Genomic DNA, 20186 nt, shown 5'->3' on the forward strand with positions numbered 1-20186 from the left:
AAGGCCAGACCGAACTGCCCGAGACCGCAGGGTGTCCCAGTTGTCATTTTAGGTCTCAGAAGGGTGCTCGCGTGCCGTTTTGCCGCTGTTACGCGCCCTGGATGTGCACTTCGGCTGAGCGCGGGCTGGTGCGGGTTACGCAGCGGACTTCTTCCCGGCATCAAAGCGACATTACACCGTGAAAGTGCAGACTTTTAGGGTGCCATCAGGGCCTTACTACATTTACATTTAATCATTTAGCAGACGCTTTTATCCAAAGCGACTTACAAAAAAGGGGAGAGTAATAGAAGCAACGAAACAGACAAGGCCAACAACCTGTAAGAGCTGTAAGAAATCTCAATTAATTAGCACAGTACACAATTTTTTTTTTTTTTTTGACATCTACAACAAAAACTCACGTACGCAAAATGTCGAACACTGGATTTTGATAGCTATGATAACAACACATTAGGACTAAGGCTGTTGCCCCAGCTGTTGTCGTTAATGCAGATTCAGTGGCCCAATGGGTTGGTTTTGTATGGCATTCTAGCTAAACGCGCAGCAATAGCCATCTACAACAAAAACTCACGTACGCAAAATACAGAACACTGGATTTTGATAGTTATGATAACTATGTAACATACCCGCCTGAAGGCACAAATCCGGATGAGAGACGTAGATATGATCCAGGAGTGTGCGCTTTTTGGTCGTTGCTGTGGTGATCAGTAAGTGCTATTCTGTATTGGTCAAGTGCAAATGGAAAAGATGTGTCTTAAGATGTTTTTTAAAAATGGCTACAGACTCGGCAGCACGAATTGAGATCGGCAGGTCATTCCACCAGGTGGGAACGGTCCAGGAAAATGTCCGTGAGAGCGATTTCATGCCTCTTTGGGATGGAACCACGAGGCGCCGCTCGCTCGCAGAACGCAAGCTTCTGGAGGGTGTGTAAGTCTGAACAAGTGAGTTTAGGTATATTGGTGCAGAGCCAGTGGTTGTTTTGTAGGCGATAACTAGTGCCTTGAATTTGATGCGAGCAGCCATTGGCAACCAGTGCAGTTTGATGAAGAGAGGAGTAACATGCGCTCTCTTCGGCTCATTAAAGACCACTCTCGCCGCTGCATTCTGGATCAGCTGCAAGGGTTTGATAGTGCATGCTGGAAGCCCAGCCAGAAGAGCATTACAATAATCCAGTCTGGAGAGATACAAGAGCTTGAACCAGGAGTTGTGCAGCCTGTTCTGATAGGAAGGGTCTGATCTTTCTAATGTTGTATAAAGCAAATCTGCTGGACCGGGCTGTTACAGTAATGTGGTCAGTGAAGTTTAACTTGTCATCAATCACAACTCCAAGGTTTCTGGCTGTCCTTGATGGAGTTATGGTCGATGAACCAAGCTGAATGGAGAAATTTTGATGAAGTGCTGGGTTGGTTGAGAAAACAAGTAATTCTGTCTGTGCAAGATTGAGTTTAAGATGATGCTCTTTCATCCAGTCAGAAATGTCTGTCAGACAGGCAGCGATACGAACACTGACTGTAGGATCATCTGGTTGAAATGAGAAGAAGAGTTGAGTGTCATCAGCACAGCAGTGATAGGAGAAGCCGTGTTTCTGAATGACAGAACCTAATGATGACATGTAGATGGAGAAGATAAGTAGTCCAAGGACTGAGCCCTGTGGAACCCCAGTAGCTAGATGATGTGACTTAGACACTACACCTCTCCATGACACCCTGTAGGACCTACCAGAGAGGTAAGACCTGAACCACTGGAGAGCAGTTCCTGAGATCCCTGTCTTCTTAAGTGTTGACAGGAGGATCTGGTGGTTAACTGTGTCAAAAGCAGCAGACAGATCCAGCAGAATGAGCACTGAGGATTTGGAAGCTGCTTTTGCCAGTCTCAGTGCCTCAGTTACCGAGAGCAAGGCAGTCTCAGTCGAATGGCCGCTTTTGAAGCTGGATTGGTTGTTGTCTAGGAGGTTGTCCCGTTCAAGAAACATAGAGAGTTGATTGAACACAACTCGCTTAAGGGCCTTTACTATCCCATGACTCCACGAGAGGGGGTATATGAAAGGCAGTGAAGCAATGTAACTGATGCCGGTAGGTCACATGATAATGATGACATGACAAACAGTGTCTAGATTACATTCATACTACACACATTCATACTATATCAACATACTTTTTTTTAGAGGTTGTGAAGTAATTACTTATTCAAAATAAGTACCTACTCAAAAGAGTATGCGATTTCAGACACAGTCATGGTCTTGAGGACTTACAATGGCTGCTGCGTGCTCTGAAATGCTGTGGTACCTGGCACCAAGATGTTAGCGGCAGATCTTTAAACTCCTGTAAATTGCGAGGTGGGGCCTCCATGGATCGGACTTGTTTGTTCAGCACATCCCGCAAATGCTCAAATGGATTGAGACCTGGGGTCCGTTCTTCATACCTCGCTGAGATGATTTGACAGATCCCAGATCTTCTACACTGTAAAAAATTATATGTTCAATAAGTTATGACAACATATGTTTTTACATTGTTTTAACTCATCAAAATAAGTTAAGCAATGTTAAACTTGTTTTTATTAGTTATACAAGATGTAACTCATTTTTCAAAGTCAGTTTAACATAATTTAAGTTGAAATAACTTAAACATCCAAGTCGATTGTACTGCAAAAGTTCAAAATTTGCCTTTTTTTTACAGTGTAGTTGTGATAAATGATCTCTGGCTAATTTGGTTCTTCAAATGAATTTGCAGATTGGATTAAAATATCTTAAATTATCTAAGATTATTGTGCTTCGTGTTCACTGAAGAGGGCAGATTCATCGATGCTCGAAACCACGATCAGCAATGCAGCGATTGGCTGGCGGCAATGTAATGACATCATATAATTAAAAAAAACTCCTGGCAAAAAACTTGACAAATAAAAAAAAGAAAAACACATTTCTGAACCTTTATAAGCAAACAGCCAAACTAACAAAATGTGTAATATATATATTTTTTAAGCATGATTCCCAATTATTTATATTTTATAGCATTTGTACACCCTTTACATTTTATTTTAATGTTATAATTAGCAATTCATTTAATTTTTAATTCAATTTAAAGCAGATTTGTTAAGTGACAGCATTAATTGAAGTTTCTTAAGGGTCGAGATCAAGTTATCAGCATCTCCTGCGCCACATCAAGCCACTCCCATAATATCTGTCACCAAATTAAGGCACGGCAGATTAACTCTACAGCATGTGTGTAAACCTCCAATAAAATTATACCATCACAAATAAATCCCTCAATCAAATAGCTCTTTATAGTAGCAATATTTGTATTATAATATTAGGTTTATTAATGAACTCTTGTAATAAAGTAGCAGTTAAGCTTATGGACCTGTTGCTATGACAGCAAGTCCAGCATGAGCTTCGAAGAACCAAACAATCCAAGATCATGCCAAATTGTCAACAATCAAATCCAGCTAACTGAGTTAGCGACATAAAAAGAATGGACCCCTCGGGAATTTGGAGGCCAAATCAACGCCTCAAACTCGTTGTGGTGCTCCTCAAACCATTCCTGAACCATTTTTGCTTTGTGGTAGGGCACATTATCCTGCTGAAAGAGGCCACAGCCACCAGGAAATACCGTTTCCATGAAAGGGTGTACATGGTCTGCAACAATGCTTAGGTAATTTGTATGTGTCACTCAAATTAACATCCACATGATGGCAGGACCCAAGGTTTCCCAGCAGAACATTGCCCAAAGCATCACACTGCCTCCGCCGGCTTACCTTCTTCCCATAGTGCATCCTGGTGCCATGTGTTCCCCAGGTAAGTGACGCACACGCACTGGCCATCCACATGATGTAAAAGAAAATGTGATTCATCAGACATGGCCACCTTCTTTCATTGCTCCGTGGTTTAGTTTTGATGCTCACGTGCCCACTTTTGGCTCTTTCAGCGGTGGACAGGGGTCAGTATGGGCACCCTGACTGGTCTGCGGTTATGCAGCCCCATACACAACAAACTGTGATGCACTGTGTATTCAAACACCTTACTATCAGAACCAGCATTAACTTCTAGAGCAATTTGAGCTGCAGTAGCTCGCCTGTTTGATCGGACCAAAACAGGGCAGCCTTCGCTCCCTACGTGCATCAATGAGCCATGGCCACCCATGATCCTGTCACCGGTTCTCCACTGTTCCTTCTTTGGACTACTTTTGATAGACACTGACCATTGCAGACCAGGAACACCCCATAAGAGCTGCAGTTTTGGAGATGCTCAGACCCAGTCATCTATTAATCACAATTTGGTCCTTGTCAAACTCGCTCAAATCCTTATGCTTGCCCATTTTACATTGAGGATGAAATGTTCACTTGCTGCGTAATATATCCCACCCACTAACAGGTGCTGTGATGAAGAGATAATCAGTGTTATTCACTTCATAATGTGCCCTATGGGGCATGTTGTCACTTTATTTCTTTTGGGGTAAATAAAGAAAAAAGTATCATGGTATTAATGAAACAAAACCACATAATTGTACTAGACGTGTGAAATGAATGCAGGAAAGAATAAACACTTTGAACCCCAAGTGTATTCATACAAATTGAGAAAGTCAAAAAGTGTTAGGTTGTGCCTCAAGATTATCGGAAAAGAAAACGTAGGGAGGGTGACGTTCTATGTATTGGTTGTCGATTCGATTTTAAGATGTGGGTGTTGAAAGCAATAAACGTAAGCTTGGACTAAATGATCGGAGAACCCTGCATCCTGTCCTTTTCACTAGAAGCTCCAGTTATGACATTTTGTTTAGAAATGGGTGAATGTTCATTTCATGCTTTTGAGGTATATTGGCGCTCGACAACTCTAGTCTTCATCTGGAAAAGAGGACTACACATTCTGCAAAATATCTTCTTTTTTTTTTGTTCCTTTGTGTTCCATGGAAGAAAGTAAATCATACGGGTTTGGAAAGACATGAGGGTGAGGGAATGATGTCAATTTCAGCTGAAATATTTCTTTCTTTCAAGAGGTTTTACAGTATAATGTAGTGTTTGTTGTTGTTGTTGTTGTTGTTGTTTTGAAGGCATAATTAGACAAGGAAAGGATCTTAGAAATAAATGAGATGAAAGTTCTCTCTCCGTGTGCAGCTGCAGAGGGGTCTGGCCAGTTGGCATGATGCCCGGCCCATGTCATGCCAATTAAGTTCATCAGCTAAAAGTCTTCCATCTGGGAATGCCGCCTGTTACAGACAACATTGACCCGTCCCGGAAAAACACAAGGATGCAAGAATTCCTTCTCCATTTTGACTCTTTCTCTCCCATCTTATTGATCTCCACCTCTTGGTTTGATTCCAGCATTAACCCTGTATTGTTTGAAACAGTGTTGGCTTACAGTGTTCAAATAAAAATGGTTTGTGGCTATGTGCGATGGGCTATTACAGATCACAATCCAGCTAAATAACTCCATCTGCTGGGAGCCTTGCATTAAAGAGGCAAATCAAAATTGCAAGAGCGTTCGACATCAGCCATTTAAGGCACATTGTGAAGAAAACTAAAGCTTGAATGTACTAAACCACAGTGCAGCTGTAAAATGAGATTTCAGATCATAATGTTCCCTTAGTTTTCCTTTCATTCGGCTAACACTTGAAAAGGAGATGTGGTGCGTGGTGGCCATGTTTTAGATTTCGCTCTGCTAATTACAGAGGAACAAAGTGACTGAGTTAGTGAGTTAGGTGTGGCAAAGTTAACATTTAGCATAAAAGCTTTATTATTGCATGACAATTCAATGCGAGTGTGTCTAGGCATGCAACAAAGTGTGAGTGAAGATATTGTTTACTGTCAACCACAACAGTCACTCCCTCTTTATTTATCCTCCTTCAAGTCATTTTTTTAAGTTTTCCTTCACCCCCCATCCCCATCACTCAATTTTTGTGACTCAAACACCCTTTGATGCCAATGACCTGTTCTCCGTTGCGCCCTTGAGGGCCTTCTGTTCCAGCTCTGGCTGATATATCACACTGAATATTGTATGTAGTGAAACTTTGAGTGTAGGATTATAAATCCCAGATATTCGGACAGTTTGAGACTGTCTATCGCGAACATTCAAACAAGCTGCAGTGTTTGGATTGCGTTTGTCACTTATTCACTCGCACGTGCGCTCATTCCGCAGTGTCAGGTAAAGAAATATCAGACGGGAAAAAATAACCTGGGGCACTGCTTTTGACTGACTGCTATTCTGAAAAACTAAGGAATGGAAACTTCCAAGTCAGGCTACAAAAATATCAGACAGTTTTAGAGGAAATATTTTATTTTCAAGGATTAAAGTTAAAATTTCCCCTGGAATTTATATGTGTAACCAGGGGTGTGTATGATTACGGTTCATGGGATTTTAAGTGCAAAAATGAACAGTATGGCTTTGTATTAAAGTAGACATGAAATAAAAAAGGCCCTATTAACTTTAATAAAAAATTTAAAGTTTGATCACAATTCAGGTCTTATTGTGAAGATTTCATTAGTTCATATAAAACAACAATAACAAAAAAAGATTAAATTGTTGACCTGTTTTATTAAAAATGTAGTGACAATAAGAATCAGTGCCTAATACTGTGATATTTTCTGCTATTTTTAGGGACCAAGCACCAAATGGAGGAGGAGGAAGAAGAGGAGGAAGAGGAAGAGGAGGAAGAAGAAGAAGAAGAATGCCTCCCATTTTTTTGTGACCGCGTGGACAAGTATGCGTGGTCACTAGGCAACAAAAGCATGAACTGTGCATGCACTGGAAAAACAACATGGACTTCAAATTTAAAGAGAGGATGTGTGAGGAAGTCCGTCGGTACCCGCACCTCGACAGTCCATCCTCAAAAACAAAGACAGCCAGATGTGCAATAATTAATGGAGTGAAACTGGAAGTGTATATGCCGATCTATTGCACGTGTGTGGAACCCAGCGTACACTTTGAGTAGTATAAATACATGTATTCAGTATCTGTGCTGTCTGCAGCTATCCGTGTATACAGGGAGTGCAGAATTATTAGGCAAGTTGTATTTTTAAGGATTAATTTTATTATTGAACAACAACCATGTTCTCAATGAACACAAAAAACTCAATATCAAAGCTGAATATTTTTGGAAGTTTTAGTTTTAGCTATTTTAGGGGGATATCTGTGTGTGCAGGTGACTATTACTGTGCATAATTATTAGGCAACTTAACAAAAAACAAATTTATACCCATTTCAATTATTTATTCTTTATTTGCATTATTAACATCTCAACATTCACAAATATACATTTCTGACATTCAAAAACCAAACAAAAACAAATCAGTGACCAATATAGCCACCTTTCTTTGCAAGGACACTCAAAAGCCTGCCATCCATGGATTCTGTCAGTGTTTTGATCTGTTCACCATCAACATTGCGTGCAGCAGCAACCACAGCCTCCCAGACACTTTGTTTTTTGTTGTTCACTGTTCAGAGAGGTGTACTGTTTTCCCTCCTTGTAAATCACACATTTGATGATGGACCACAGGTTCATTTCATCAGTCCATAAAACCTTAGAAAAATCAGTCTTGAGATATTTCTTGGCCCAGTCTTGACGTTTCAGCTTGTGTGTCTTGTTCAGTGGTGGTCGACTTTCTGCCTTTCTTACCTTGGCCATGTCTCTGAGTATTGCACACCTTGTGCTTTTGGGCACTCCAGTGATGTTGCAGCTCTGAAATATGGCCAAACTGGTGGCAAGTGGCATCTTGGCAGCTGCACGCTTGACTTTTCTCAGTTCATGGGCAGTTATTTTGCACCTTGGTTTTTCCATACGCTTCTTGCGACACCGTTGACTATTTTGAATGAAACGCTTGATTGTTCGATGATCACGCTTCAGAAGCTTGGCTATTTTAAGACTGCTGCATCCCTCTGCAATTTATCTCACTATTTTTGACTTTTCTGAGCCTGTCAAGTCCTTCTTTTGACCCATTTTGCCAAAGGAAAGGAAGTTGCCTAATAATTATGCACACCTGATATAGGGTGTTGATGTCATTAGACCACACCCCTTCTCATTACAGAGATGCACATCACCTAATATGCTTAATTGGTAGTAGGCTTTCCAGCCTATACAGCTTGGAGTAAGACAACATGCATAACGAGGATGATGTGGTCAAAATACTCATTTGCCTAATAATTCTGCACTCCCTGTATGTTCGAACTGGAGTATAACCGAGTCTTAAGGGCTTGAAACAAAATTCTTTTTCCCTCTGATTTTTTGTCTCAAGACGATTCGATTGGCCCCTATGGCGCCAATTTACAACATGACCATTTTTCCGCCAAAAAAATACTTTTTTGAACTCCTAGACGGTTTGTCAGATTTTCATGAAAATTTAACCAGATCATCTTCAGACCAAAAACGTTTTGATATACCAACCATTCTCGAATAACGCACAAACAAATCACCCCAAAATTGCATTGCACAACGCCACCTACTGGTCCAAAGTTTTAAATCATAACCCCAAAATCATAAAACTGGTCTCTTCTGATTAAGTGCATCATGCTGAGTCAAATGATAATTCCCAAATTTCCCATATCGACTTTTGTGATATCAGCCATTTTAAATTTTGTCCTTGAAATGCTGTATTTTCACAAACACATGAACATATTGTTACAAAACTTGGTAAGTGTCATAGTTTTAAGACAGCACTACCTTGTGGTCAAATGTTATAATGACATTTCAAAAAAGTGCAGCCATTTTTCTGAAGCTCCCAACCATAGTTATTCTTAGATGTCAATGTTCCTTTTCTACTTCCTCCTGATAATTGCTGCTTGCAGCTATATTTATCTTGATGTTGTCTTCACTACTATATTTATAATATTCAATACTGACCCAGACTTCAGGGGTTGTTAGCATGATTCAGCTAGCACTGAGAGATAGATGCCATTTGTATATTACAGAATACTACAAATTAACACGAGAACAGAGGCTTTATGTGAAGTGTACTGAACCAGCTAAACCACATGAGCAGAGTCCTTCAACTTGGCCAGGCTCTCCATCTTACTCAGAAACATTACCACTCCAGGCCGCCTGTGACTGTGACACGACCACTCCTGTGGCGTAAACAGACCACATAATGACCACATGCCATTAACCCAGCCACTGCTGATCGGCGGTAGCAAAGAGTGCAGCCTTGTGGGAAACCATTTGGATGGAGAGGCCAGGCTGAGGCGTCTAGTAGGGATTCATTCAAACCCATAAGCCCTTCCCATCCTTATTACGCCCGGCACATAAACCGAACCGGTCCAGTGAAAGTCAGGCATTTGTTGCATCTGGGTTACACAACACCCAGAATTTAGAATAGCTCTTAAATTGCAATTCAGAGAAAGTTGGGAAAGAATGGGAGACCAAAAAGGTGTAAGAAAAGGAGCATAGAGGAGAGATGAGAAAGAGTTGAAAAGTTGAAGCAAAGACAGACAGAGGCAGATGGAAAGAACAATATGAGTGACAGATCAGGAGAGGAAAGGATGGATAGATTGACAGCAGACGGCATAGGCAGAAGGGCAAAAGGGCAGTATTGTGCTGGTAGCCCGAGGTATTTTCCTACTTCAGATGCCTGATGGATGGAGGAGGCGGTAAACGAATGAATAAAGAATGAGAATTTCAGATGAAAGAGCTCTCCAGGAATAACAGATTCTCCTCCATCAACACATCCAGACCGCTCGAGAGAGAGAGAGAGAGAGAGAGAGAGAGAGAGAGAGAGAGAGAGAGAGAGAGAGAGAGAGAGAGAGAGACTGAGGCAAAAAAGCTAAGAGTTTAGTTCTGACTCCAGCTTCTAACTGATCTAGTAAGATTTATCAAAAAATGAAAATTCTGTCATGTTCCACCCTCTCGCTGTTCCAAATTATTATACATTTCTTCCCTCAGTGAAATGGAAGAAATTTTGAAGAAGATTTACACAACAATAAAAACAATAAAAAAGTAACTACTAAGTAGCTACCATTCATTCATTCATTCATTCATTCATTCATTCATTCATTCATTCATTCATTCATTCATTCTCTATTAGGACAGAAAAGTATGATAAATGTAGTTAATTTAACTAACCAATTAACCAAATAACTAACAATTCAGGATGAGTGGCAGTCAAGCTCCTAAAAGGACAAAAAAAGTATAATAAAAGTAGTCTAACTAACTAACTAACTAACTAACTAACTAACTAACTAACTGCAGTCAAGCTCCTAAAAGGACAAAAAAGTATAATAAAAGTAGTCCAACTAACTAACTAACTGCAGTCAAGCTCCTAAAAGGACAAAAAAGTATCATAAAAGTAGTCTAACTAACCAACTAACTAACTTGTGATAGTCAAGCTCCTAAAAGGACAAAAAAAAAAAAAGTATCATAAAAGTAGTCCAACTAACCAAGTAACTAATTAAAATGAGTGGCAGTCAAGCAACTAACTAACTAACTTTTATCAGTCCAGGATGAGAGACAGCCAAGCTTCTATTATGACAAAAAAGAATAAGTTTAACTGACTGACTAACTAACATCTATTTATACATCCAGGAATTGTAGCAGTCAGTGTTCTATAAGGACATAAAATATCAAAAGTAGTCCTTCTAAATAATTGACATCTATTAGAAAGAGATTCCAGTTTCTTTTAGGACAGAGAGAGAGAGAGAGAGAGAGAGAGAGAGAGAGAGAGAGAGAGAGAGAGAGAGAGAGAGAGAGAGAGAGAGAGAGAGAGAGAGAGAGAGAGAGAGAGAGAAGAAGAAAAATTAAGATGAGTTGTCCGGTGACCGGAAAGAAAGAAGGGATGAAAAAAAATAATGGTATGATGAGTCTGGTGTGATCCTCAAGGAATAGAACAAAGATAACGAAAGACAAAATGAGAGAGAAAAGGATTGACAGCTCACATGAATTAACCAGAACAGCACAGAACAGAATGTGTCTCCATTATGATCAAGCGGTAAGACATACCGAGAGTGAGAGCGAGAGAGAGTGACTCAATCATGATTAATCAACAGCCTCTTGTCTTTTAATAATCACCCTTCCGCCCATCTCTCTTTCCACTTGACACAGGAAACCTGCCAACCTAAGCAGAAAATGTGAGGTGAGGGTGAGTCACAATATAGATGAATTTGTCAGGAAATGGGTCATATATATATATATATATATATATATATATATATATATATATATATATATATATATATATATATATATATATATATATATATATACAAACACACACAAACATACACTCACCTAAAGGATTATTAGGAACACCTGTTCAATTTCTCATTAAAGGTCTCGTTCTTCGCATGTTTTCGAAGCTTTGATTATGTTTACAGTGTGCAATATAACATGAGTTCATGTTTCGCGTGTAAAAAAACACAGTATTTTTCACACTATTTACTTATCTGTACAGCGCCGTTTCCTCTGTCCTAAAAACGGCCTGATGATTTCCTTGTTCGATGAAGTCCCTCCTTCAGAAACACGTAACGAGTTCTGATTAGGCCAGCGCTTCCCGTGTTGTGATTGGACAGCAGCTTAGCGCACTTTGCCCGGAAAGGTCCCGCCTCTTACCATAACGGGGAGATGCAAGCGCTGAATGCGCGCTCTTCTCCACGTGGGAGAGCAACAAGACCACGCCCCCTATTTTGCGTGTACTTGTGGGCGGAGGGTTAGTCAACAAACGGTTCTAGCGAGGTCATTTAAGCAAGGAAGTGCAGGGGTGTAGTCCAAACCAGCCGTTCGCTCGTTACAACCGAGGTGGGCTACAACAGCAGAAGACCCCACCAGGTACCACTCATCACTACAAATACAAATATAGAGGTGGTGTAATGGTGTGGGGGATGAAGTTAAAACACTTACATTGCTCAGCATCCGTATAAATTAATGCCTGTAGCTGAGCTGTGCTGTAAGTGCGATCTCCATTCCCCATGTGCGAGTTGAAAACATGCGGAAATGGCTCCCTCTGCTGGCTTTAGTCTTTAGCCTCTGGGCAAACATTCCAAAGATGATGCAAATATAGTCAATTTTCGTCACGAGAGGAATTTTTCCAGAAATAAAATGCATAAATCTCTCATCTCAGCGGGATATAAGAGGCACGATCATTTGAATATACTCCAGGGTTTCTACTGATACAAAGCCATATGCTAATCGCTTCCAAGTAACCTTTTAAGTAGGCTACCTTTTAAGAGCGACACCAGTCAAGGATGAGAGAGGACCAGGCCTGGACTTTACGTTAAGTTTTGTTTATATTTTGTTATGTGTGTGCGGGCAGTCGTCCGTGATGGGCTGCCCGCAGATTACTTTCTTTTTTTAAATGTAATTAAAGTTGTTGAATGTTCGCCGGTTCCCGCCTCTTTTCTTCCATCAACGCGTTAGTTATATAACAAGTTTCTTAAATAAATACATGCATGTATTTAACAAATTAAATATGTCATTAAATATGTCAAAAGTGTAATTTGTTAACATTATTTAATGTATTAACTAACCATGAGAATGTGTTACAGTATTTGTTCATCTTTGTTAAAGTTAGTTAATAAAACTCCAGCTGTTCATTGTTTGTTCACGTTGGTTCACAGTTCCTTAACTAATGTTAACAAATAAAACTTTATATATATATATATATATATATATATATATATATATAGTCTTGTTCAAAATAATAGCAGTACAATGTGACTAACCAGAATAATCAAGGTTTTTCGTATATTTTTTTTATTGCTACGTGGCAAACAAGTTACCAGTAGGTTCAGTAGATTCTCAGAAAACAAATGAGACCCAGCATTCATGATATGCACGCTCTTAAGGCTGTGCAATTGGGCAATTAGTTGAATTAGTTGAAAGGGGTGTGTTCAAAAAAATAGCAGTGTGGCATTCAATCACTGAGGTCATCAATTTTGTGAAGAAACAGGTGTGAATCAGGTGGCCCCTATTTAAGGATGAAGCCAACACTTGTTGAACATGCATTTGAAAGCTGAGGAAAATGGGTCGTTCAAGACATTGTTCAGAAGAACAGCGTACTTTGATTAAAAAGTTGATTAGAGAGGGGAAAACCTATAAAGATGGTGCAAAAAATGATAGGCTGTTCAGCTAAAATGATCTCCAATGCCTTAAAATGGAGAGCAAAACCAGAGAGACGTGGAAGAAAACGGAAGACAACCATCAAAATGGATAGAAGAATAACCAGAATGGCAAAGGCTTGGTTCCAAACCAACAAAATTAATGTTATGGAGTGGCCAGCTCAATCTCCAGACCTTAATCCAATTGAGAACTTGTGGGGTGATATCAAAAATGCTGTTTCTGAAGCAAAACCAAGAAATGTGAATGAATTGTGGAATGTTGTTAAAGAATCATGGAGTGGAATAACAGCTGAGAGGTGCCACAAGTTGACTCCATGCCACACAGATGTCAAGCAGTTTTAAAAAACTGTGGTCATACAACTAAACATTAGTTTAGTGATTCACAGGATTGCTAAATCCCCCCCCCCAAAAAATGTTTGTACAAAATAGTTTTGAGTTTGTACAGTCAAAGGTAGACACTGCTATTTTTTTGAACACACCCCTTTCAACTAATTGCCCAATTGCACTGCCTTAAGAGCGTGCATATCATGAATGCTGGGTCTTGTTTGTTTTCTGACAATCTACTGAACCTACTGGTAACTTGTTTGCCACGTAGCAATAAAAAATATACTAAAAACCTTGATTATTCTGGTTAGTCACATTATACTGCTATTATTTTGAACAAGACTGTATATATATAACCCCATCTGTTCGGACCGGGACTCGAACCCGGCTCTGCTGGCATGAGAGTCGGACGCTCTAACAAGGAGGCTTAAAGGCTGCAACCTCTAGCATCAGTCGCTAGAGCGTCTCTTGAGGTCAGGGGAGTGAGGTTTACTCGCAGAGCAACTTCTACTAGCTGGCCTCCGTTACATATATATATACATACATCCATACATACATGTTTTTGATTGTTCTTTGATTTTTGGGGCGAATGTAACCTGAACATGTAGCCAGTTTCTGTGAGATTCACCCATACGCTTGCAACTTTATTTTATATTGTGATCCATTTTAATCTTTAAAGCTGGCTTGATCTCATTTCGCTCTGTAAATTGATCACAACAGCTTTTATGCATTAAACCATTGTGCTAAACGCAAGAAAGTGAAGCGAAATAAACAAAACCCTGCCTTTCTGACAGCGTTCTGACAGAAAATAGGGCACTTTCATATTTATTTAAGCACTGGGCTCAGATCCAGAGAAATCCTGTGAGAGTTTGAGACAGAATGAGCGAGAGAGAATGAGAGAGAGAGAACGAGCTGCCAGCCGCTCGTACACAGAGACAAGGGCAGACTGTCATTCAAAAACCACAATCACGAGGGAGTGTGTGAGTGTGTGTAGAGAGATGCAGAAAAAACCCACAGATCACACTGTCACATTTAGATATGACTGAGAGCTACTGACGGCGGCGGCTTATGAAACCAAATCAGGCTGAGCATCTCCAACACCCTGATTAAAACATCATGATGTCTGGATTTCACAAATAAACACGATTCATAACAGGAAGAAAAGCCATCCGTCTGTTACTGTAAAGGAAACTAGACTGACATACAACCAAAGACTGTAATTTTTCAATGAGAAAAATCCAGAGGAGGTTTCATCTCAAGTGGTAAACGTCAAACATAGATGTAACTTTAGTAAAACATCTGGTTAGCCACCATGGAGAGTTTCTCTCAATGATTCTGATCAGTGCTATAATTATTCTCCTGGCACCTAATTCCTTATTTATGGTGATCAAATTATGATTTAAAGCATTTAAACCCAATTAAACTTGAGAGGTGAAAAACATCTTGCTCAGTTTGTTAAATATGCGGTCCCCGAAATGGTGCACAAATGCTTTTCAAATGCTAATAATTTTTGTTTTGGCTACATTTATTTGATCAAAAACTCAGTAAAAACTGTATTACTGTGAAATATTATTACAATTGAAATTAACTGGTTTCTGTCGTAATACAATTTTAAAATATAATTTATTCCTGTAATGCAAAGCTGAATTTTCAGCATTATTATTATTATTAATTACAAACAGTTGTGCAGCTTAATATTTTTGATAAAACTGATATTTCCTCTGGATTCTTTGAAAAGTAGAAAGTTCAAAAGAACATTAATACATTTAACTATTAGTCAAGTCAATGTAATATATATATATATATATATTTATAGTATATTATTTTAATGTTGACATTGAACAAAACAAACATGAAATAAAATGCAAAAAACTCACTCGTTAATGTAATGCAAAATAACAAATTACTAACTTTATATTGCATTACAGTAATAACAATTTGATTTTTTTCGTCATGATTTTTCTCTCAAAATGAACATGAAGCAAAAAAGCATTATGCAATTACCATAATAACACAACTATAATTATTATTATTATTATTATTATTAATTCATACCTGTAATCCCCAAATTCCCAAAAGGACACAAACAACAAATATAAAAAAAGACATTTTCAACATTGATTTGATTGATTTTATTTGTAAGGCACCAGAAGCATTTCCTTACTGCAGAAATTTACATTTATGTATAGTAAATGTTTATGTACTTTGTTTTAATATGGAATGAAGCTATTTTATAACACAATTATTTTTGCACTGTAGGTTGTACAATATACATAAAAATAGGAGTTGAAAAACAAACAAACGAAAAGACTTTTATAAAGCACAGAATGCTTACAATGCTTGTAAGAAATGGCAAAAGGCAAGCAATGAATTCTGGGAGGAGAGGGCTGTCAGGGGGTTCAAGAAAGAAAGAAAGAAAGAAAGAAAGAAAGAAAGTTAGAAAGGAAGATGGGGCGACAACCTGCTCTCAAGTGCCTCACGAGTTAAGAGTCCTCTAAAACACAGACGTATCATTCAAGACCGACACGAAAGCATCCGTTTGCACATAAAGCTTTAGGTCTATGTATAACGTACACATACAGTACACCTGTGGCCCACCTTTATAGCAAAACACTTTGCATTTGGCTAGATCTGATTTTTAACTCTTAACGTTTACGCAGCGACCACTACTTTTCGTCCTTACTTTAAAAAGAATAATCTCAAAAGAATAGATTTGAGCATATGTAGCAAGCCACAAGGATAAATCCTGGCACTTCTATCATAAATACACAGGCAGAATCGAACAGAAAACATTGTACAAATCAACAATGTGAGCAGATTTGTTTTGAAAGCACTACGATATCATTAGATGGCCTTTCATTGGTTTTCTTATGTTGGCACTGCCATAATTTTGACATTTAATTGAAAAATGGTGCACTGTCCTATTAAGACAAGTATAGGAAGCAACTTCACTCCTTAATCCCATATGGTTTAAATTAGTGCCTCTAAATCGATGAAGCGCAACTAATCACATCTAGATGCGATTCATCGGCTTGAAAGCACTAGTTTAAAAGGAGTCTACGGGACAAAACAAATCTAAAGCATCCACACAATTATAGTCAAAAACCATAGGCCTATAATAATAATAATAATAATAATAATAATAATAATAATAATAATAATAATAATAATAATAATAATAATAAATGTCAGAAAGTCTAGTTTTCATTTTAAGAATAGATCAAAATGAGAAAACTGAGAAAATGTGACTGTGTCTTAAAAATACGACAATCTATTTCTAGAATACTGCTATAGCTGCAAGTTACAGTTTCAATACGACACAAAAAAAGCTTTTTCTTGATGCAAACTTACTGAAAAAATGTTCGTTCGGTTATTTAGTTTATGGGTGCATCAAAAGAAGCATATTTTATATCATTTGTTTGCAGAAACATACATAGGACACTTAAAATAGCACAACTCCAAACTAAAGTGACCCTGAGGGTGTTAGTGTGGACTTGTTATGGAGTTACTGCCCCCTCTTGGTAGAATCTCATACTACATACTACAAAATCACACTGAAAAAATGTTTGCAACCTAGCTTTTAACTTAAGACCACTTAAGGAGGCAATGTGCTATGTATTTATTGGAGGGGGGCCGGGGGGGGCTTGTTAAAAACCGTACATATGATTTCACGTACTTCCTGTTTGTGTAGTGCGATCAAAACAACGAAAAATAAATGTTTAAAGAAGGTGCTTCTCATTTTTCAAATACCTAACTAACCTTAAAAAGAAAACATGACTTTCACCATGTAAGACAGTCAACATTACTATAAAAGAGGAAAAATATCTTTTAAACAGCATCCCTTTTCACTTGGTGAGCAGGTTAGCTAGCATCTCAGAGGATTCATCTAATATTCTCTGTCTAAGACAGCACAACACAGCTTCCAAACACATTAGAAATCAGGCAAACAGGTAGATAGATATACAGTACGTAGAAGGGCCTTGTAGAAATGTTCTCTCTTCATTTCAACACTATTCATCACGTTCCGTCAAGCAGTTCCAAAGGACAGTTCACCCAAAAATGGAAAAACTGTCATCATTTACTCACCCTTATGTGGTTCCAAACCTGCATGACAACCTTTCTTATGCAAAAGACAAAAGGTGTTTCAAGCTGCTCTTATACAAACAATAAAAAGTGAATGGTGACCAAACATTCAGTAAAAAAACAAATTAATCAAGGTTTTTTGTTTTTGTTTCGTTTAGATCAATTGCTCTAGAACACTTGGAATATAACATACGAGTCATATGGACTAGTTTTATAATGCTTTTATGGTGCTTTTTTTCAAGATTGACAGCTTTCGTCCCCATTCACTTTCATTGTATGGAAAGGAGCAGTGTGGACATTCCTCAAAACACCACTTTTTGTCTTTCAGAAAAGTCAATCAAACAATAAAGATTTGATCATCATTTACTCACTCATGTCGTTCCAAAAACGTTCTCCAGTGGAACACAAAAAGAGATGTTTAGAACAATTTCCAAGCTGCTATTTCCCATACAATGAAAGTGAATGGTTAACACAGCTATCAAGCAAAATTTCCAGTGAATGACACCTTAAATTTATCATGTTTCTCAAACAAATGGCTTCAGAACAGTTGGAAAGGATCAGCATGAACATTCTTCAAAATATCTTACTTTTGTAGTCCCACAGTCAAACAGGTTTTAAACAACATGAAGATTTGATTTTTCAATCAGTATGACTTTCTTTCATGAATTACAAAAAAAGTTTTTTGAGGAATGTCAAAGTTGCTCTTTTCCATAGGAAAAAAAAAGAATGGTGTCCCAATTTCCAATGAATAACAACTTAAATTTCAGTTTCCCACACAATTAACTTCAGAAAACTTGAAATATATAGATTTTTTTTGTCCTTTGTAAAGCTTGACCAAGTTTGTCCCCATTCATTGTATGGAAAGGAGCAGCGTGAACATTCTTCAAAACGTCTCCTTTTGTGTTCCACGGAGGAGTGTAGGTAAAATAATTTTGGAACAACATAAAAATCAATCAAAACCTAATTTGTACTTGAACAATCCCTTTAAGGGAGGATAGACGCAACAGCCGTGCCTTTGAACAATAACACCGATCCTTTAAACTCTAAATGGATTATGCTGTGGCTTTTTTAGTTTTTAGATGCAAAGTTGCTTTTAGTCTCAGAGTTACTGCCGGGGGCCAAAGTGCTTTTGACTCAGTTATTGTAGATTGTAGCTTTAAAAGGTGAAAGATTTTAAGAGGAAGAGAGTGAGCGGGGGGAGGAAAAAAAAAACAAAGAGGAATTATTACTAAAGGGTCGATGGTCTGTTAATGGTTGCACCATTTTGTAGACCATTTCCACAACGTGCATAAGAAATATACAATTTTTATATTATATATATATATATATATATATATATATATATATATATATATATATATATATATCGAGAAAGAGAGAAAATTGTATATTTCTTATGCTATGGATATATAGATATATACATACACGCAGGCAAGAAATTGTGTAAATAAAAATCAAATCAAGCATCCATAACACAATAAAAAGGTGGATTGGTATAAATACATATAGATAGCTGTGGGAATAAACCAGAACGAATGACGTTAGGCATGTGAACGCAGTAGAAATTTAGAAGGATGATAGAAAGATGGAAAAAGAGTGGAAAATGAAGGAAAAGAAAAATGGGGAACAAGTGCCTCTGCTCTACGTTGAGCTCTGGATGATGACTGGACGAAGGAACGGGTTTGGCGGGCGACTAGTCGGACTTGTCTCCGTCTTCCTCGCGGTGGCTGTCGGAGGTCTCACGTGTGCTCTTGTCCTCTTTGGCCAGCTGGGCCTGAGATGCCAGGATGCTGGAGAGGGAGAAGAGGCCGGAGCTGGAGGTGACAGCGGGCAGGCCGGCTGGTTGGCTGAGACCGAGAGGGAGAGGGGTCATGGGCAGCGCCAGCCCCTGCAGCTGAGAGAGCTGGTGAGCCTGGAGCTGCTGCTACAAAAAACACACACATACAGTGTTGTTACTTATGTAGTTTCATCATTTTTATTACACTTTCTTAGTTTACTTTACACTTGCAGTAACACTTTAGAATAAGGTCTCATTTGTTAACATTAGTTCATGTATTAACTAACATGGACTAACCATGAGCCGTTCATTTGTTACTGTATTTGTTAATCTCTGTTAAGATTAGTTAATATAAATACAGCTGTTCATGGTTTGTTCATTTTAGTTCACAGTGCATTAACTAATGTTAACAAGATTTTAATAATGAATTAGTAAATGTTGAAATTAACATTAACAAAGATAAATAAATGCTTTATTAGTGCAGTTCATTATTAGTTCATGTTCAACTAATGTTAACTAATGAACCTTATTGTAAAGTGTTACCGTACTAGCTTATACAAGATTACAATAAAATATAGTTTGATTGGAAGAACCAGTAAATTCTAAATTAAATAAATCAAATCTATACTCACTACCATTCTAAAAGTTGTGGTCAGTAAGCTTAAGTTTTATTCGGCACAGAATGAACAAAAGCACAGATATGTATAATGCCACAAAAGGTTTCTATTTCAAATAAATGCTGTTCTTTTGGACAATCACTGGAATTTTTAAATATTAAAACAGGAAACCGTTATTCTAAATTGCAATATTCCATTTTATAAAACGGTTACTTCACCACGTACAGTGGTTCTATTATCCCGATGCTACACCCTTAGCAACCACTCTTAGCAACGTAAACGTGTCCTCAATTCACATTGTTCATTGAAGCAGATATTATGTATTGTTAGTAGCGTTTAATTATTGTGTGTGAGAGAGAGATTA

The 20186-nt window shown here is 38.2% G+C and overlaps 2 protein-coding genes across 3 annotated transcripts in view; one reads left to right on the top strand and one right to left on the bottom strand.

The window, feature by feature from the left end:
* Positions 1-20186, top strand: part of LOC137040417 (guanine nucleotide-binding protein subunit alpha-14-like) — a 168715-nt gene that overhangs the window by 16025 nt on the left and 132504 nt on the right. The window lies entirely within an intron of this gene.
* tle5 (TLE family member 5, transcriptional modulator) overlaps positions 18769-20186 on the bottom strand; it is a 41528-nt gene continuing 40110 nt past the window's right edge. The window contains exon 7 of one of the 2 annotated variants that reach the window (XM_067415996.1): positions 18769-19349. In XM_067415996.1, the coding sequence (XP_067272097.1) occupies positions 19122-19349 (228 nt within the window). In that variant the 3' untranslated portion in view covers positions 18769-19121. Of the gene's footprint in view, positions 19353-20186 lie in introns of both variants that reach the window. The other variant, XM_067415995.1, reaches the window with a different exon arrangement.

The sequence above is a fragment of the Pseudorasbora parva genome, chromosome 14, assembly GCF_024679245.1.
Source record: "Pseudorasbora parva isolate DD20220531a chromosome 14, ASM2467924v1, whole genome shotgun sequence".
Taxonomy (NCBI): Eukaryota; Metazoa; Chordata; class Actinopteri; order Cypriniformes; family Gobionidae; genus Pseudorasbora; species Pseudorasbora parva.